Source organism: Branchiostoma floridae, chromosome 9, assembly GCF_000003815.2.
Source record: "Branchiostoma floridae strain S238N-H82 chromosome 9, Bfl_VNyyK, whole genome shotgun sequence".
Taxonomy (NCBI): Eukaryota; Metazoa; Chordata; class Leptocardii; order Amphioxiformes; family Branchiostomatidae; genus Branchiostoma; species Branchiostoma floridae.
The window spans coordinates 9,794,872-9,816,447 of record NC_049987.1 but is presented as its reverse complement, the minus strand read 5'-3'; the positions used below and the strand labels follow the sequence as shown (position 1 = coordinate 9,816,447).

Genomic DNA, 21,576 nt, shown 5'->3' with positions numbered 1-21,576 from the left:
CCTCCAGAATCTTCAACAAAATGTGCGTTACTTTTATCACTTGAATGTCATAGTAAAACCCGTGTCGAGAAGGCAGAAAGCAATTTGAGTGCTAAAAATTACTTCCTTACTTTTCTACAAGGCTCGAAAGCGAGTAAAGCTGCGCCGGGGGTAACCGCTTGGCGAACCCTTCGGTAACCACAAAGTGACCCCATACGGTGGAACTTTCAGAATCTTCAACAAAATGTGCGTTACTTTTATCACTTGAATGTCATAGTAAAACCCGTGTCGAGAAGGCAGAAAGCAATTTGAGTGCTAAAAATTACTTCCTTACTTTTCTACAAGGCTCGAAAGCGAGTGAAGCTGCGCCGGGGGTAACCGCTAGGCGAACCCTTCGGTAACCGCAAAGTGACCCCATACGATCGAACCTCCAGAATCTTCAACAAAATGTGCGTTACTTTTATCACTTGAATGTCATAGTAAAACCCGTGTCGAGAAGGCAGAAAGCAATTTGAGTGCTAAAAATTACTTCCTTACTTTTCTACAAGGCTCGAAAGCGAGTAAAGCTGCGCCGGGGGTAACCGCTTGGCGAACCCTTCGGTAACCGCAAAGTGACCCCATACGATCGAACCTCCAGAATCTTCAACAAAATGTGCGTTACTTTTATCACTTGAATGTCATAGTAAAACCCGTGTCGAGAAGGCAGAAAGCAATTTGAGTGCTAAAAATTACTTCCTTACTTTTCTACAAGGCTCGAAAGCGAATGAAGCTGCGCCGGGGGTAACCGCTTGGCGAACCCTTCGGTAACCGCAAAGTGACCCCATACGGTGGAACTTTCAGAATATTCCACAAAATGTGCGTTACTTTTATCACTTGAATGTCATAGTAAAACCCGTGTCGAGAAGGCAGAAAGCAATTTGAGTGCTAAAAATTACTTCCTTACTTTTCTACAAGGCTCGAAAGCGAGTGAAGCTGCGCCGGGGGTAACCGCTAGGCGAACCCTTCGGTAACCGCAAAGTGACCCCATACGATCGAACCTCCAGAATCTTCAACAAAATGTGCGTTACTTTTATCACTTGAATGTCATAGTAAAACCCGTGTCGAGAAGGCAGAAAGCAATTTGAGTGCTAAAAATTACTTCCTTACTTTTCTACAAGGCTCGAAAGCGAGTGAAGCTGCGCCGGGGGTAACCGCTTGGCGAACCCTTCGGTAACCGCAAAATGACCCCATACGATCGAACCTCCAGAATCTTCAACAAAATGTGCGTTACTTTTATCACTTGAATGTCATAGTAAAACCCGTGTCGAGAAGGCAGAAAGCAATTTGAGTGCTAAAAATTACTTCCTTACTTTTCTACAAGGCTCGAAAGCGAGTGAAGCTGCGCCGGGGGTAACTGCTAGGCGAACCCTTCGGTAACCGCAAAGTGACCCCATACGGTGGAACTTTCAGAATATTCCACAAAATGTGCGTTACTTTTGTCACTTGAAGTTCATAGTGAAACCCGTAACGAGTAGGCAGAAAGCAATTTGAGTACTCAAAATTACTTCCTTACTTTTCTACAAGGCTCGAAATCAAATCAATCAAATCAAAGAATTTTATTAGCGTAGCAGACATGTTCTGAATAAGTCGCTAATTTACAGTGTTTAAAAACGATGTGTTAAAAATCATAACGGAGGAGAGAAATTGACATCTGAAACATGCTTAAAACTTCGTACATATAAAATACAAACACGTGTAGTCATTCATTTTCAAAAGAATTAGAAATTGCAGTTTGTGAACATTTCAAACTGTCTGTAAGATTAGATTAAAACGAGTTGTTGTGAAGCACTGTGGCTTGGTGTAAGAAAGATCGTCAGAGTCTTTCGGTCCTGCATTTAGGTAGTGTTCGGTGACTGGAGTTACGCAGTGTTCGTCCTGTCGCAACCCCCCTGTCGTCAGGGACCATAAAGTGCTAAGGATGGTCACTGGCCAGCATCTGTGTGTATAACGATCTTGCAGCGTTTTCTCGTCTGGACTGCAGGGTGGGCACGGGAGTTACCGACGCTGGGTTGCTGCTGTGTCCGTAGATGATACGCAGAGCTCGTTTCTGTACGCGTTCGAGTGTGTTCCTCTGAGACTCAGTACATCCAACGAAGACAACGTGGGCACATTCCAACACTGGCCTCACTAGGGTAGTGTAGACAGTTAACAGGTCATTAGGGAGCATGCCGCCCTTGGCCAGTAAGCGGAGAAAGTGTAGTCGTTTGGAGCCCTTCGTTGTCACATGTGTGATATGGCTGAATGAAGTTTCCCCTTGGCGAAACCGCTAAGGTCTCATTACACAATTAGATCGCCCCATTGAATTCAATGCTTTAACACACAACTTCTATGTCCGCAAATCCAATTAAAACACAGTCTATTTGGAGATGTTTTGCTTTCTATTGTAAGCACACACGTTTGTTAGACAATAAAAAAATTTTCACCCAAATCTAGCCGACGCAACGATTTCTATCACATTTCAAAATGCACCTAGCCGCTATCCGCTAGAGGTCGTTTTCAATACCCGGAGCCTGACCGGAGCACTCAGTACAAATAAACGTAAACGTCCGAGGATCGATCGGGTCACGAAACGTTCGTGCATGATCATGCCAGTAATACACAAGCTTTCATCGAAATTCCTTTTCATATCAGTTATGGTTTATTAATGGGAATTTATGGTCCACCTAAAACAACGCTTTGCGGGCCAGATAATTTTTTAGCCCAGATTCCTTTAGATGTCTGTAGCCTATGGTAGCTGTGCGGCTTAAACATCTTGGCTTTTCTTTAACGGCTTCTAACTTGGAAGAAGGGTTATCACCTCCGGGAAAGGAGGGTCACCTCCTGATGGGTGGTTTTTTAATTGTCCGTTGGATTTATCTCAGCTGTAGGAGCCGGTATGATCTCACGATCGGTTCGGTGGATCATTATCCACTGCCTCCAAAGAAGAAGTCAAACCTCACGGTAAACAATTAAGGGTTAATGACCCGCCCCGAGGTATATATGGTGTCATAACACCTGGTCCTTTGCTATAACCACCGAATATGAGGTTTTATGAGGTGGTTATAGCAAAGGACCAGGCGTTATGACACCATATATACCGAGGAACAGGCGGGTCATTAACCCTATTATCATATAGCCTAACCAAACTGACACATTTTAAGCGACAAAGTCCTTTATAAAACATACGTCTTTTATTCAATACATTGAATAAATTTGAACAGTGAAGTTGAACAACATAAAACGTGTACGTGAAATGTTTTTCAGTTCAAAGTCGATTCATTATGTTACAAACTGTTGTACGCTCGTATTTCTCCACTCGCCCATTCTCCAATTTGTCGAGTTCGTTCGTATCAGGCGGTAAATCCCTGCCGGCTTTTTTGAGGGATTCCGGGATCCCTGTGCTCCACAGCTCTTGAGAATCTCGTTTACTATGAACTCAGACACGTCTTCCCCGAAGAAAGGTAGCATTTTGGTACTCCAGTGCCATGACCGCTACTGGGGTTATGTGGCGGATCGTGGTGTTATTATATTATCGTCTGCGGACCGTTTAACTTGAAAGAGCGGGTGGTGCAAATAATTTTATTTCCCATTTTCAGTTTAAATTGGACATGACTTGAAATTTTGTTGTTTTAAATATTACAAATATTGTTTTAAATATTACTGGTAATTTAATGTTGTTTTTAAGTCAGCAAATGTTTTCTTTGAAGAAAGAAACACGTACTACCGATGTTAATAGAGGGAGCCATCCCCCCTGCCATGCCTGTACTTATTCCCTATCTTTCTTTGCAACTTAGTTCTTACGATTAAGTGACGGACGGGTTGGCTTGAAAGGGTAAGTTAGAAGGAAGTAAAACAAGAAGTAGAATTAAGTCATTAAGTAGCCAACATCAAGGTTAACATACTTGAGAGATCGAATTTTTGCCTCTTGGATTTTCTGAAAATTCACGTATAAGCCACATTTATATAAAAGATGCTGTTAAAGCTTAAGATAGTGGAATTATTCAAGATAGTGAAAAAAATTGACAAGGGGAAGTCAACCGTGTAGACTTGGTTGTAGGATCTGTCCAAACGATTGTGAGAAGAAGGATTAACTAAGCAGTCTGAACCCCAAACGTTCAGTCGCCAGGAGCTTTCCTCCTATGCGGACTTGTGTATAATTTAGCCTCCACCAGGCCTTCCTACGCGGGTGCGGGGATTGTAGAATTCGGTAAAAAAAATCGGGTAGTTAGCGAGGGGAGTCAGTCCAAGCTTAGGTTTATGTTTCCCCTCCGACTGACCAACTCGTCTGGTAGCAAAACTCCCCTGGCAAATTTTTCTCCCTATAATAGCCTAGTCAGTCTGGTAGAGACTACTCGAGTATGTATAATTATCCCTTATCAAAATGGGCCTGGGAGAAGTTACACTAATTAGATAATGCTGCTTACATGACACCGTACGTGTTAAACATTCTTCTTTACATTCTAGCCATCTTACATCGATATCCAATAAACAAAGAAAGTTGGCTTGTGTATCACATACCTCCAGAGGGCCTTTCCCGCACTCCTTTGATCACTTGACAGCTTTGCTAGACCTGGCAGCGCCTAACAGACGTCCGTCGCACTCCCCATGTTATCATATTGTGATAGGCTTTTGTTAAAGTGTAATGTGATACCATATTTACGCCTAGTTTCACTTAGTTACACATGACAAAACCTCCTTGGTTACACTCCGTCTCTTTACAGACCTTCGATGATCTCTTTTCAAAGGTCAAATTAGTTAACACTTCTACAATTTATCAAAACAAATGGTCCACGGCCAACAGCATTTATCTGTCATAACCACATCATTGGATTGCCATCAGGAATAGCTATGTATCCTTGCGGTTAGATATAACTATGCCAGGCTGAGAGTGAATGCATTATGCACTATCATTATAGGTAGTGCCCCTCAAAGTTGTGGCAGGTGAACATCCTAATAATTTGCAATGTGTATTGACGATGTGTATAGAATTTTGTGTGCATGTTGAAACATCATGGATATTCTTGCAGCACAAAACAGGGCCCGATCTATCATATTGTTGGAGGGCATATAAATGTATATACATCCAACATAGGCTATGCTAATGCCTTTGTTGGGTCTGTCCGTTGTGCTGAAAAGCTACTCATCTGTTTCAGTAATGCCACTAGCCCAAATAAATAATACGGCTGACGGGCAAATTATATAAGTAAAGTATACCTTTAATAAGGGAGCATTCAACCCACTCCAACAAACGTATGCATTTTAATTGTGATTTGACCTTTCAACATGAAAAAAGCATTCTATTCAATTCTTGTCATAATATGCAAATCATAGTCCTCATATAACATTGTTTGGCAATTGAGCATATACTTCCAGATCACTCATTTTTTTCATAAGCCAAGTGATCCTTACAAATTACTGTTAGTGCAATGTACTGTATCATCAAAATACCTAATTCAATTCAAAATCATATTGCAGTAAGCACTTTGGATTAATTGTCCGAATACACATAAAAGTCGTCTTCAATCAATCTCACACCTCCACCTTCTAAACTAAGTGAAATTCAAAACAAAAGTTGTATAACAAATACTGCATAAACTGTATACTGCAATACCGACTGGCACATGCAGTACCATTAGAATGTGATAGATGGCACTTCCTTGAAAATCATTACACGTTCATCATACAGTACTTAGAAGATAAGTCCTTAAGCAAAGATGCTACTGAAATATCTTTTCTTTGAAACATTTGGCAAATTGTACATGTACTTAATAATAATTAACAATATTACCAGTAACTGTCTATATTTCTAAATCTGAATTTCAATCATGTTGTGCAAGAAGATCTTTACAGAAATACCCTGGTAAGAAATGTACAAACTTTAAACTAAGTCACTGTCTTTTGTAGTCAACTATCAACCTCTTAAAGGTAATAACTAATGACACACCAATTTAATTTCTTGGTTCACGGATTTTTTCATAAAAAATATGGAGCGAGAGGGCGAAATAAAAATAAAAATTGTAAAATGGTTGGGGTAAAGGTAACGGCTAATCCAAAACATAAAGAAAAAAAGTTTTCAGCTTGAAAAAAGTACAAAAACACTATTATTGTACAGTAACAGCACCTGTACCCACACTTTAAGGAGCTTACAATATAAAGGCCAATTTGCTACACCAGAAAAATGGTGAATGGTGAAAATTTGCTGAGTGGTAATTTTTATTTTTATTTTTTTTTTCCAAAAAATAGGAGCGAGCGAATCCGTGAACCAAGAAATTAAATTGGTGTGGCCTTTAAATGCAGGTGAAGAGCACTGAGTCAACAAATTTTATGTTTTTCGGCCTAGCTTTCTTGACAGTTTCTGATTGCTCCTACAATGCTTGCTACCACTGCACCGTGCAACATAAACTATATACAAAACCTCACAGTTAAGGCAAGCTTCTTTGGTCTTTCTTTTATGGGTTACAAAAATAACTTTGACTGTTATGCAGCCACAGTAACAACCTTGCCTTCTATATGAACAAAATTCTCAGCATTATGCCATCAAAAGGGTAATATTTGAATTCAATGCTGGCACTTTTTGTAAATGTCAACAATACACGACTGAACCACTGTTATGAAATTGTCTCTATCTTGTTGACAAACTCTAATGACAAGCTTGAATTGTCCAGCAGACTGCAGAGTTCATCTTCATGTATTTTGTGCATCACCAACCCATCACCAATGTCTATAGACACCACATATAGAAACATCAATGTTTAACTTTCTTCAGTATTGCAAAGTACAGTTTTCAGAGATGCATGTGTACGTACCACTTCAATACAAAGTAAATGTTGACATTTGTAAACATAACAAAGATGTGGCATATTACCTGTGAATGAAATGAAAATGTAAAGTGATACCACAGGCAAACAAAATGAATTGCACTTTTTGTCAAGAAGGCTTATACTAAGTGACAGTATGGCATTATAGAAAATACAAACACCTCCATATAAAAAAGTTCTAAAGATCAACAAAGGCAAGCTCGATGACTTGAGCCTATGAACTTAAAGCCAAACTTTGCATGTAATTGGTCAATTGCAATGAGCATCTCATTTAACCTTGAATACAGAATATCAACTTCAAGATTTTATACTTAAGCATTTTACTGCACATCCCTGTCTTAAACAGAGTCATCTGTTGGACAGATCTTTCCCCTCCTGATCTTTGCACAATTCATTAGGACGTTGCTAAGAATACAGGCACTATATATTGGATATACAACGCAGCAATGCCCGAAAATCAAATTTCAATCTTTTCTTGGTCTTGAACCCATTTTATTTTGGGGTTTGCATTGAAGTGCGCAGCTTTGGTACATGCTACAGTGTATAATAGTCTATTGCTTTTGCCTCAATAAGCTAGCATCTCATCATCACTAGGTTCCTCATCGCTTGGTGCATCATGAAACTCCCTCACAATGAAGTCTTTGGGGATGGTCCCTCGTTCTCTCTCAGCGCTAACTTTCCTTCCTCTGTCCCTGTCTGACTCCGGGAGTCCAGACCTGATGTGATCTTGGTCCTCCTCATCGTCATATATCTGTATGTGGAAGATACAGAGGTTAGCAATTAGTAACAGTTTTTTCCTACCTCCATTATGAGATATCCTGTTCTCAAAGTCTATGAGTTCCAATCCCTAACAGGTTCTGGTGTTTTGCCGTTGGGAAAGGCACATTACATCAATTCTTTACTCGACTCAATGAAAATGTGTACACAGATCTGCATATTTTTAAGGACGTTCCTCAGATAGGGCGTTAAATGGAAGCCTCATGTTTCATAGCCTGGTATGCAGCCATATAATAGCTTCCGAGCCTCTTATGTCTTCTCCATATTTGCAGAAAGAGACTCTGAGCTATAATACGGCTGGGTACCAAGCTACATGTTTGAGGAGACACACCTTGTTAAAGAACCCACCACACTCATAAAAAAACTTTAGGTTCATCCATGTGTGAGTGTAACAAATAAATCTGTTTGAATATGCAGCTTGCACTTCAGCCCTAATGTCTTAAATAGGCCACGAGGCACTTGACCGGGTACTCAGTATAAAGAAACAAAGAAAAGACATTTCTGCAGCTACCATACAAGATAGATATATGATTGTGTGTTTATGCTGGGCTATAAGTAGAAACTTACTAATAGGAATTACATTCATAATATAAGCAAATTTGTGCTGAAGCTACATTTTCTACCAGCATTGTAGGTTGAAAAAGTTAAGTAGATTTTTTAAAACAAGGGAAAGTAGAAGGCTGTGTCCCTTACCCTGAGCACGCCCACCTGGTGGTCCAGGCTGTCTGTGAATGTGTCTTCTGCTTCTATCACGTCATCTGCTCTTATTGACAGCTGTCAGAAACATGTACAGATTACATGTCAAATCAATATGATAAGTACAACAGTGCATTGTACTGTGTCTTATGCACTGTCTCCAAAACATTGATTCCAAAATGTGACATTCACTTCTACTTGCCTCACTATAATCAAGGACACTTGTTTTTGCAGTACTCCAAATTGCTAATTTGTTGTATGACTAAATTCCAAGTTTATGTCAAGTGTATACTGTCAAACAAATGCATATGCCTTGACGAGGATAATCTCAATTACTGTAATAATGTTTCATTTCCCACATTCATATTTGCTGTATCATTGTATCTCCTTCATGGTCCATTCTTAAGACAAACATTGTGCTCTTACCTTTGAAGGTGGTTTTGAGGTGTGTTTCCTCCTGGCTTCTTTCCGACCGAATGACACTGAGCTGCTGTGTGAAGAAGTTGGGCAAGAACTGACACATCATGTGACTTCTGACCACTGCACGTTATAGACCAATCCTGGGTGTACATCACTGTTAGAAATTCAACCCATGATGCCCATTGCAATTAACAATTCAACCAATAAAAGAAGACTGAATTTCCTTCAAACATATGCGTTTTTCTTTAGTATTTTGCAGTTCTACATGTACTTTTCTACCTTTTGACAATATGGGTCAGGCCAGGCTATAGGATTGGTCTAATATAGCGGGGCTTAGCAGAGTTCTTGTTATTATGACCAATACTTGAATTATTAATTTCAATTGATTTCTTAGCAATGCATTGGCAATATCTTTGTAAAGAGCTTTTCAATGAAATACATGTATTTAGTCATGAGGTAGGAGGGACAGCAAGATGATACCAGAATTGATGAAAATGAGAAGAAAGATACAGCATGTACATGCTATATTATAGATCCCAACTGCTTTCTAAATTGCAACATTAAGTACAAATTAGGGCCATTTAGGTTATCAATATCCCAACACAATAGGAGGAAATTTCAGAAAATTCCAGTTTCAATGAATACATGCAACTTTGGTACTTTAATCTACATGTACTACATGTATGTCAATTTTCTTCAACAAATAAGCAAATTATTCCAAAAGCTGCTGCATTTTCCTTGTGACACCATTCCCAACAGTACAAAAGCTTGATAATGTGGCAAAAAGTATAACCAAAAACTTGTTGTTTCAACTTATTTGAGTTTAGTATGTCTTGAACTTCAAAGTGAAATGCAACTGTAATGGGGAAAAACAGTTGAATCATGATGATTTTAGATTTATCACTCAAGGTATGCTTCCCTCCTTTCTCATGACACCATACAGTGAATTGTATACGATGTTTCATTAAAAGAACATGTCTGTTATATTGGACAATGTATGTTTATTTGTTAAGTCCACTTGTTTCTTGTTGAAGACAGCATGCTCTGAAGGCCAGTCCATTCCCATGCAAGGTCCGATTGCTGTTAACAAAGTGTACGTGTGCACTGCTATTTTTCAGTCGATTATCATGCTTCATACAGAGACTTGCATTCAAGACAGCCATCTGTGTGTCAAGCAGCATTTATTTGGCATACAACAGGAAGGCACAGGGAAAATCCATACGACAAATACAGGACATGCCATGAATAGACTTACTATCAATGCTTTATACAATATGCCTCCAGATACTTTATAGTATACACACACAAGAACACCTAAATGTAAACAGTATGTATGGGATCAAAATATTCTTCCTCAGTCTAAGATAACATTTCAGACCATTTAATAAGCTAACACATAACATTAATGGCAAGGGACAGGTTAACAGTACTATGTGTATTGCTTTCATTCAATTTCTGTAGAAAAAAAATGATCATGTAGTTAAAGCTACTTCTAACTCTACAAGTGCAGCTTTTCACTGATATAGGTTTAACAATAACAAAACGATATAATATTGCATACATTTATTACAAATATTCTAACTTTTCCAAACTAAATAAAATACTTTTAAGTTAAAAGTTTAAGTGCAGCATAACAATACAAGACAACATTCCAATGTCAGATGCTCAATCAGAAGTCACTAACACATTTGGACATCTAAAGCGCTAAACATAGTAACTTAATTGTGTCCATTCAAAGCTCATATGAACCAAAGACCTCTGAAGTTAATGACATTATCCAGCATGCTGGTATTGCTTCATGGTGCTCTTCAGAATCAATAACTAATTAAGAGTGTAATTCACTTCATGTCAAGCACCAGTGAATACATGTAACGACTAGACCAAAGGGAAACCATGCTAAGCCATAAAGGGAAAACCTACATGCTATTCCCTTTCTTTCAGCCATAAGGTTAATAGAAACTCTGATTGTCTGCACATTTGACATGATTACATTTCAGTTCTTCAAACTATTCCACTTTTACATATTTCGGCAAATATGGTGTACTAGTACTCACACAAATATGTGCAGCAACATTTATTATGGATACATTTGTTGATTTCGTATTCGATGGATATTTTGTATTATACAACTAAGGCATGTTAAACGCAGGTGAAAACAAGCTGAAACAAAAAAAAATGTGCAAGCAAATGGAAAGAAAGAAAAGCATGCATAATTATGTAGAACAGAATAATTCAAGGGTTTGTATTACCACAGTTTGTTCAGAAAAGTCAGGAAAGAGGGAGAGGCCGCAACGAGTCCTATGTGGGCCTAGGTAAAACAGAAGAAGGAAGGGTTTCAGTGGGATATAAAGACAGAAAACTTAGAGAAAAAGTATTCAAATCAAATCGTAATTAGGTAAAACTTTCTTGGGTGTTGTCACCAATTTCATTTGCAATATTTCACTACTGAATACCTGTTTTGTTTTGTTTGATATTTCACTACTGGTAAATATGTGACTACTCAAATCAAACTAACCTGGTATGAAAGTAACCTACTCCATAAGGAAAAACAAGTTTAAAAGAAAGAGACCACAAAATTGGATATTCATTATCAACATTTAATCACTGGCATGCAGATCCGTACAGATTTTAACATTACAGATATTGATTTTTTTAAGACAACAATTCTTACATCCTGATATATATTTTATGGAATTTCAAAATTTCTGAAAAGGGAAACAATTTTTAGGAAGCTAGAAGAAGTTCTGCATTGACAATCTTTGTGACAAACTCGGCATACTATATTGCAAAAGTTGAAAATTTCTTAAATTTGAGAATTGAAGGCTCCATCAACTACATTATACGTATAGCTGCTTTGAAAACTTTGGGTACAACTCCATCAACAACAGCATATTGCAAATTTAGATAAACTGAAATCACATTTTAATCTTATAACGATGCCAGCAAACATTTATATGCAGAAATTACTTACAGCAAAATATACTCTTCTAACTCTATGTACAATACATCTACAAAACCAACACCATACTTCCAGTTATGACGAATAGTCACGATGAAAGTTAGCCATATTATGGACTATGCCCGTGTATCATTCTTGGACAAAAACATCAAGTAACGCACAAAAAGAGAACTTTCTCATATGATTGTCAGTAGAATTTGTATTTGTAAGTGTAAGGCAGCAAATGAAACAATTATATCTACAAAATCACAATATGATATGCATTGTTCACAGAAAACACAATGGAAAGTCTGTTGGACTTAGAGGTTACTGGTAATATGCAGATGACATTCAAAATCTCTGATCAACTAACAGTAGTATGCCAAGAAGAAAAGGAGGGAAGCATGTTGTCTATTTGAGTATTGAATCTCATTCAAAGTTATTCCTTTTAAGCATCCTAAATAACGCTTTTGTGCTACAGTAAACATTTTATAACAAAGGTATCCTTCCTTCCCACTAGTTTCCCCTTAGTAAATATTACCTTGACAAAATGTCTTACAGGAAAGGACCACTTAAGAAACAACTGTCCTTGTGCAAGGAATGTCTCTCTGCATTTCACTTCCATGGCAAGCACTAAATAGTTTTGTTGTTATACGTGTTAGTTGAAAACCTGTCCTTACTCTGCCAGTATCAAAGTTCTTTGTAAATTCTGCTGAAGCTTTGGTATTGTTGGGAATTGTTGCCTTACTACAGATGAATTATCTTACTACATTGTATCTCATATAGCAAACCCCAGCTCTGATACTGTATAAATGAAAAGTTCTGCTAGCAAGTGCCCCTAAACACTGCTTTTTGCATGCTGTTGTTACTGCTTTCATTTGTGTAACAATGATAATAAGACAAATACGACTGCAATGATTTTAGGAGAGATACTAGTAGGCAGACAGCATCATGTGATGAAGATTTCCATTTTTTTTAATGAAGATTTTAAAACCATGTGTAGAAGAAAGTCCTTTTATGTAGCAAAATGTGCTTTAACTTGCACCCCCTTCAATAAGTGTGTTACTGCTAAAACCAATCAAAAACATGTTGGATTTTTCAGTTTGCTTCCTTAAGTTAAACATCTACTTTCCTCTATTTTGATTTCCCCTTTTTTGAGCCAAAGTTGGGTAATACCCCCATTCCACTTAGACTGCAACCTCACTGCCACCACCAGAGCATTCAACAAATATTCATCCTGTTATGCTTTGTTGCCTTTTCAGTCAAACTTGCATGATATTGAAATTATGAATTCAAGGGCTGCACAAATTCAATTTAGGTCACACAGTGTGGTTACGATCTAGTGGAATGGAAGCAACAACCAGCAAGAGTACGATATCCCCAACCAGTAATGTAGGCACTTGTCGTGGAGACTGTCATTCTACTTACAACGTGTGGTAGTTTGGAGAGGAGCGGGACTTCCAAAACTTGCAGCCGAAGAAGATTAGCGCTATCAGCCCGCCGCAGAGGACGATACCTCCGATGAAGCTCGCAGCATCAAACCCTCCTTTCTGTGGGCTGTTTGTTGGGCCAGCCGACGGCCCTGGGGATGTTTTCGCTGGCTGTGTGGTCGGTTTGGGCGTGGTAGGCTTGGTTGTAGAATTGGCTGAAATATGAAACACATATTTACATTACGGTGCTACGACAGGCTACAAACACACATTTATGGCACATATCAATATGAAACCTTGAGGAGGGTTTCAGGCAGTTAAGTTCTGATAAAGACGCTTGTAGACTACTTCCAAAGTAGGCACAAAAACGTCCTTTTTATCAGAAAACAGTTATATCCTTTTATTGATGGCATTGACTGTCTGCCCATACCCTCCCCATGCACACTGATAAATCAAATACATACAAACTGTAACACCCAAAAGCCAAGCTTTGATACCTGAGGGGTGTGGCAGTGTGGCCATGACTGCAGCATTAGCTTTTTTTTGCTGCTGGAAATTTCACTAACAAGCATTTTAGACCATGCCTATTAAGTTTGCCAGCCCATACTAGATTAAAACGAGGATATATGCAAGACATCACCAACTTCAGACCTAGACTGAACAGTAATATACAAACAACTGAGTGGCAGGTTTTCAACCCAACAAGAAAACAACAAATAAATGACAACTTTCAAATAACCCCTTATGTTTGTTAGCAGCTTGGGAGGAGGTTCAAACTGTACCAGAAACATCAAAGGTAACATTATGAAACCAAATTTAGTTATCTGTTACCAACATTGATAGGAATGGCTACCTTGAAAAACAATTGTATTAATTTATTGCTAACACCGAGTATTGAATACAGCCCAGTAAGTTAATATGTCAACAGGTGCTATTTGTTAATCTTCAACACATTATAGAGAACAGTTAAATCAAGATATGAACAAAGAAAGGCAAAACAGGCAGGACCCTTGTCCAAGCAATTATTTTGATATATCAGCAAGTTTGTGAAGTAAACAGTTGGAATATTCAGTTACATCTTGTTCATATTGTATACCTTGCATTAGCCCTTGCTTGGCAGGCCCTAGAGGTAGATTAACCAAAATACAGAAAATCCTACTCAATTTTCTGATTTTTAATGGTAACCAAAATTCCACAACTTTCTTACTTTTCATCTCTCATAAATTACATGTGTATGAAAGATATTTTGTAATTTTCTTCAAACTGAAAAGAATATCTCATGAATGCATGCACTACAGATATAGCCTGAGTACCATCCTCTATAGTGACTGCTGGGTCAATACTTTAGCAAGTGAAAGTATTGAGCCAATGGCCACTACAAGGAATGGTACTCAGGCTACAACAGACACAATGGCTACATATGCAAACAATCTGTACATGACACATACTAGTATTTGAGCCGTTTGGCATCAAAATGGTCTAGCAACAGTAATACAACACAGAGATAAGCTTCCTCATCTTTTTAAGAAACCTCCTGGAATTTTCAAATCCTGGTACGGGATATAGCGACATCAAATTTTGTGAATAAGGAAAAATGTATGCTGTCTTATGCCAACTAGACATGCTCACACACACACACACACACACCCCAGCCCAACACACCCATCTGCCACCCCCTCTGGATTTCCATGGAGAAGTGCCACAAACAGACGAGGAGGTGCCTTTACCTTGAGTAGAGGGAGGAAGGGTGGTCTGCACTGTTGTAGCATTGGGAGTCGTTGTTGGAGCTACACAAGAGCAAACCATCACCGAGTGTTACACACCACAGTTCCATTACACAAGAAGAAGAACCACATTAGTTAGATGGTCTAGTCACCCACTGACATAAGGTAGATATACTACATTTTACATGTACACAAGGACTAAGCAGAACTTGGCCTTTCCTGCTGGCAGTTCAAATGTTGCCTAAATGTACAGGCCAAAAAAACATGTATAAGAGATTCATATACTTAGATAGTGGTTAGTTTTTTTTCTATAAGCAAACATGGCTGGCAAATGTGACTGGTGTGACTATCACATGACAGTTACAGCATCAATCGCAACATTGAAGGGTTGCCTTTTCATGTCTACCAAGCTATGTACATGTACCATCTATCATTCCATAGCCCATGCCAATCTTTGTAGCAAACTATCTTATGTCAGTGAGCCTTGTTGTCTACAGGAAGAGAATACAGACATTGTAACATAACAAGACAAACATCATTGGGCAATAAGGTTAATAAGAAACATGCAATACTCAATAAGACATTTGACAAGACAGCCCTTTACGATCATGCATTTCATACCACAGGCAAGATATTTCTACAGTAATTCAAATCATTGGTGAACATGACTTGCACATGCAACAATACAAATATCAGGATATTGTCCAAATATACATGTCTACTAGGCAGTTCACAACCCCTTTAGAAGTGTACACAACAGGTAAGTCATGCCTTTACCTTGAGTAGTTGGAGCAGCAGTTGTGTCTGGAGCATCTGTCACAGCTACACCCAAAGTGAGCCATCACCAAGGATTACACCGCAGCAAGGGGGAGGGGGGCATGCCCATGCAAACATAAGGAAAGGAAGGATCATTCAAGTTATTATAATGGACTTACTCTGTTTCCTAACCCATTTTGCAATACGGTACAAGGCTGAAAATCAACACTTTTTCTGCAGGCCATGCTTTCACAATAGTCATTAAGATACAAAATTTGATGCCATGCACAACAGGAAAGGGCAGCTCAAAAATAAACTGTCTGGCAAGTCGCAGGCATGCTTCTGAGATCTCCTGTAATCCACTGTTGACCAAGTACAGTACTTTTGTACCAGGAATTTCTAGGGATATCCTGCATAAGAACTTTAGCCTTACCAGTTACCTCATGTTTTGTAATCAAGGAGAATTTAATCCAGTCTTGCCTAAGGGAAGGAGTGAAAGGCTGCAGTGTCCTTCTCCTACTAGTAGTAGGCTAACTACTATATGTAGTACTGGTGATGAATGAATTTGTAGGACATGCCAGGTACATTTTGTACTACCTCCCAAGTGGATTTTCAGCAAGACTTGATCAAAGTCCTGTTCTCTTCAAAGAAATAAAAAAAAAATACTTTTATGGCTATACAATAATGAGATCTTAATACTGTTCCACCATATTTCCTGTATGCTTTAATAAAGTTTAAATGTATAAGGATGGTACAAACTGTGTAAGGACTTCCCTACCTGAACACTCAGTGATAGTGACTGGGTTTAGGCATGCGGAACTCTCATCTCCAGTAGCTGTGCAGTTGTACACTTCTGCATCTAAAACAAGAAAATCACATCAGTACCTGTATTATACAAGAAAGATACTATAATATAATATATAAACTAGGATTTACTGTTCATTACAAGAATTTCATTTGCAAGATTGTCAGTAATTTAAAGTATGACCATTCAAATAATTTGGTATATTCCTCCAAAGTTTCTTAAAATGAATGCCTTATTTAAAAATCCCCATTGCAATAAGCTAGCTTATGGTTTGGAGTAACAAGTTTCATTGAAATCTTCACTGAATATAATTAATGTCATTGACTTGGAATGCCAACAAACACTTAACTGTGTGTGGAGTAACACAAACATTGACACAGGAACAAGGAAACTAAAAGAGGAACTTACTCAACATCAGGTTTCAGTGCTTGCCAAGATGTTTAGCAATACTGTAGGTTAACACATGTTCATGTGGACTTGCAGTTGGTTTAAATTGAAGGAGGGTAAAGAATCTTGAGGGTTTTTACAATAGTCGTATAAAACACATATACATTGTGGGTATGACTTATGTCACTATATATATGTATGAAGTCACTGAGAACATAAAACTACCAGACATTTCAAGATTTATATTACTCAGTAACTGCAGAAATATGACCCACACAAATGCACACTGTTTTACCTAACTTAAGAGAAGCCAAAAGATCAACTATACAGTTCCAGGAGTCAGACTTACATTAAAAGCATGACACGTTTTCTGGCAAGCCAACAATCACAAGTTATTTTAGGCACTGCTCATGTTCTATTTGCATTACTTGTTTGAGCAAGATCTAAGCTTTTCTGGCAAGCATACGGGAAAAGCAAAAAAAAGTGCTACCTGATTTCCTTTTCGGAGCTTTCTTTTCCTAAAAATTTCTAGAAACTGGGTACTGAAATTTTTCTTGGGTATGACAACGGACTATAAGATTTTTTAAATGGGCCTACACTAATTTCACCAAACAGATGGCAACCTTTACACTAAGCCTATTTATAGTAGTATTCGATAGGGTTCAATACAGAGTGCTTTGAAGCATGAGAATAAGTCTTTGGGGCCATTGAATTTACAGGCAAGGCCAATAATTGCCAGAAACAGCAAATTGTCAACTGCTGCTACAGACAATGTTCTTTCAATCAACCATTTCATTTCTTGCCAATTGGAACATAGGTTTGTATATATACTATTGACATATTCCATAAATGTTGAATGACCTCTAGTAATAGTCCACTGTACTCTCAAAATGACCTCCAGTACATGAATTTTGTGGAGTGTCTTGAACTGAGTGACAACAGATGCCAGCACCTACCATTGAACTTCAATGATCACTAATGTGTGAAATCATTCTATCTTGAAACTCAACCCTGCCAGTCAGGAGATCCATTTATTCACATGGATCCATCTTCTTGAAAGGCAGATTAAGTTAAGGGAACCAAAGATGTGGTATTTATGACACTGACCCTTACCGATGGGGGTCATTGATAAACAGAGCTGACCAGAGCATGGGCAAATGGCCAGAACCAACATAAGATTAAAACAGGCAATCCATTTGCAGGGATCATCTCAAAACTTATAACAACCCCTACTGCTTCTTATAGTAATATACATTTACTAGTAGGGCCTGCTTGTTACTTATTTGCTTTCTTGTAATTCATCATCATGCTGGTTGCACGGATGAACATGACTCTCTCCATCCAACCCTATCAGTGGTTCAATTTATAAGGGTTCCTAGGAGATCATAAATCGTTGTCTAGCACGTACCATATGTTTGCTTATGAAATATCTACAGCAGTGCCCGTCACGTTTAACTACCTGTAATAGCACACAGAAATGTTGAGTTGCTAGGAATGACGCTCCTCACTGAAGAACGGCTCACCTATACTACCACACGGATGACGACAATTTGCTCGGTTAAAATTTAACAAGGATACTGGAGCAAAGAAACAAAGCCCTGTGTGTTAACTACACATTTCCTTTGTAAGATACACTTCTGTGTACTGTGCGAAGGAGAACAGCTGATGCAATAATTAACCCGACTCCAAAATTATTCAACATCCTTACATGCTACTGCTTTTGTTTCTAAGTTATTAAAAGACATTGCGTCAAACAATTAGTCAGTTGTTGATACTAGATGCTTTAAAATATGAACAGACGTTATAAATATATCTGTTTTTGGATAATTTGTTGAAATTTACTCCAGATTTTTCATGCAATAATATTACGTTATATTTCTCAGGGCCAACATGTGATACCACACATGATCCTGACTCATAATCCATCATTCAATGTAAAGGTTAAAGGAGGCATAAATTACATTGTTACTGAACCTGTGCGTGGGCATGCTGACAAAGCTGAATTACATGCTGCAAAACTGTTGGGTTGCATTAATAGTCCTTCAATAGCATTAAATCAGGTTCCTTAGACCACCTCAAAACACTCAGTATTTACAATGTATTAATGTTAAATCTGGCAGTCCTGTATTTTTGTATAACAATAATCTAATATGATAAATTTTATGGCATAATTTTATGGCGTATATAAATACTAACCAGATGACGTTGTGCAGTTCACGAAGGTACAGTTGTTTGTCTGACAGAGGTTACAATCGCTGTCATAGGTGGGACATTCTGGAAAGAAACAGACAAGAATGTCGACAAGAAAAGGCAAAAACAGGTGTAACTTAATATCAAACACGTAGGCAGTCTTGTAAAATCACTTCTGCAACAAATGATTGTTCAGAACTCATACGGAGTTCCTTATTTAGCAACACAAGCAAAGGCAAGTACTGTATTTTTTCTTCTTGAGTGCAAAATACAACAGTCAACATAACAATTTCTTGTAAGGTTTCTTGTACGCAAACACTTTAAAAATAATAGTCAGCCGGTCAGACGACTTGTTTCGGCACCTTGTTCGAAAAAACACACGACTGGTCGCAGTTCGCTAGAAACTGAGGCGAATTCCACACCCTTACCTTGTCCTAGGGCACAAGAAGCCACCAGGAGCACTCCCAGTATCCAGTACATGTTGTTGGCGGTGCTGTGGCGGCCGGGAGGAGGAAGTTTTGGGAGGAAAACGGAGGATTTTGGACAGCCGACACTATCTCGTCATGAGGAAAAGTTGCAGTCGTGGAGGTGACGTCAGTGCGCATGTGTAAGCTGGGGTCATGTGACAGGATGTAACAGGTGGACTGGTCCAACTTACAATCCAGAAATGAACATTGTATCGATAAACAATTATTATACAGGTAACAAATATGCAAGAGGCTATTTCCAGTAGAGGGCTACAGTTCCAATGATACATGCATTGACCAGTACATTGCCTTTGACAGCCGATGTCCTCTGAGGAATGAAAATGTTCTTCTCTAGGCCATCCAATGGCCTTGGTTTCATACTCAAAATCAAAGATCCATTCATAGCTTTTTGAGTTGTCCTAGAAGTTTAAACAAGAGTAAGGTATCAAACACGGTATTTGATTTGTCATCTGATATTGTTATTTTTACAACTGAGAAACAATTTGATGCATTTAAAAAAAAAATAAATGCCACAACATGCATTGAGGAATGAAACGATACTTTTGAAGTCATGTAACGGTTAACGTTATACCAACATTGCTAATTGCAAGTGACCATCTGTTCATACTGTATGCCACAAAACCAGACCAAAAAATATACAAAAAGAAATGCGTACGTACATGTATCACGTCGATAGTGGGTCGCAATTTTTGGCCATTCCCATCATATCTATCATTTCCAAGACCATTGATGATAACGAAGGAGGTAACATCCTTGACCTTGTTATAACGTTAAATGCCTCCTTACGACTCTGAGCTGACTCTAACTGTACGAGAAAGGCAGTTGAGCCCAATGAGTCGCACGAGAAGAGTTTATGCTGTAAATATAAAGTACGGCAGAGGGCGGAACTTACCATTAATATATAGTTAAATGCTTAACAATTGATTAAATTCATTTTGTAAACAATCGTGATGAAATATCATACACAATATGGTCAGCATCTGTGTGTTAACCCTATTCAGACCGGGCTTTTTTGGTCATCCCTGGACCGGGGGGGGGCTTTTGAGGCCCTCCACTTCTAAGTCCTCTAACTCTTGAACGACGTGCCGTAGGGCCGCCAAATTTTCAGGACGTGATATCGACATAATATCTGACGAGTGTTTGACGTTTGACGTTACGTTGACGTAAGATGACGTAATTATGACGTCATCAATTTGATTATATTGGCCGGACCCATGAAAAAAGGGTATTCTCAGACAACTTCAAGTTATACAACAAAAAATGTAACAACAAGTGCAGATAACAGAATAATAATGTTTATTACGACTTGTATTGCCAATAGCAACATCGATGACGTCATAATGACGTCATAAAATGACGTCATGCACATCTAAGATACGAGTTAGGCTCCGCCATATTATATCCACTAACTTGAATTTTTAAAACTACTTTTTTTGCAACAAATTATCACAAAGGGCAATGGAAATAGACTAAATTCATTCATTTAGATGGTTTTTGATGAAAAAATACCAGGTAGTTACAAATTTTAAGGGATAATTAGCTTGTTATTCTTGATCTGGTCATACGGTCCGCCATCTTGGATTTTGGGCTGATGACGTCATCAAATTAGCATAATTTATGCATATATAATTATGAAAGATATGCTAAATAATATAACATTTTATTTATGTAACAAAATAGCAGTAATATAGCAAATAAATGTGAAATATACATTGTTAGAACCAAAAATAGTGATTTTTGGCAAAACTGCCTGTCAGCAAACGGTTGCCATGGCAACACGAAAAAATGGAAAATTTGTCAAACTTCGTAAAATTGTTGCCAACAATATTTTAGGAAAACTCACCAAATTTGGTGGCTTTAGCGTAAGCCGTTCTGGCGTTATAGGGCATCGAAGTTGCCGCGGGCCTCAAAAGCCCCCCCCCGGTCTGAATAGGGTTAAGACACAAATACTACTATATAACGTTACATAACCAGTGTGCAGACTAATATCAAAATGACGCAGCAAGAAAGGCCCAGATACATATTGCATATCACGTACGAGGCCTGTAATATTCTCGCACCGTTATATTACATCTAGATATTGATGTGCCAAAATGCCACAGACTTGATCATGTATTGTACCTAGCAGCGAAACATCATCATCTCAAGTA

The 21,576-nt window shown here is 38.3% G+C and overlaps 1 protein-coding gene across 7 annotated transcripts; it reads right to left on the bottom strand.

Annotated features, from left to right (window-relative positions):
- Window positions 1-6,453: 6,453 nt before the first annotated feature.
- Window positions 6,454-19,569, bottom strand: LOC118422596 (sialomucin core protein 24-like). Of its 7 annotated transcripts, none has more exons than XM_035830230.1 (10): window positions 19,367-19,566; window positions 18,945-19,022; window positions 16,335-16,415; window positions 15,578-15,622; window positions 14,804-14,863; window positions 14,173-14,199; window positions 13,075-13,291; window positions 8,715-8,778; window positions 8,286-8,366; window positions 6,454-7,566 (listed from the first exon to the last, which is right to left on the bottom strand). In XM_035830230.1, exons 1-10 carry the CDS (start codon window positions 19,416-19,418, stop codon window positions 7,381-7,383), a joined length of 891 nt encoding a protein of 296 aa, XP_035686123.1. In that variant the 5' UTR covers window positions 19,419-19,566; the 3' UTR covers window positions 6,454-7,380. The 7 variants fall into 7 exon arrangements, with proteins under 7 accessions (XP_035686123.1, XP_035686124.1, XP_035686126.1 ...); XM_035830231.1 differs by having other exon boundaries at window positions 8,715-8,775; XM_035830233.1 differs by lacking the exon at window positions 15,578-15,622 and having other exon boundaries at window positions 19,367-19,569.
- Between the last annotated feature and the right edge of the window lie 2,007 nt (window positions 19,570-21,576).

Coding starts and splice junctions, on each gene's coding strand:
- LOC118422596 (XM_035830230.1), bottom strand. CDS start 19,418: ATGTACTGGATACTGGGAGTGCTCCTGGTGGCTTCTTGTGCCCTAGGA. Junction 13,292..14,172: donor CAAGCAAGGGCTAATGCAAG/GTATACAATATG, acceptor TTCATATTTCAG/CCAATTCTACAACCAAGCCT. Junction 8,779..13,074: donor TCTCCAAACTACCACACGTT/GTAAGTAGAATG, acceptor TTCTTCACACAG/CAGCTCAGTGTCATTCGGTC.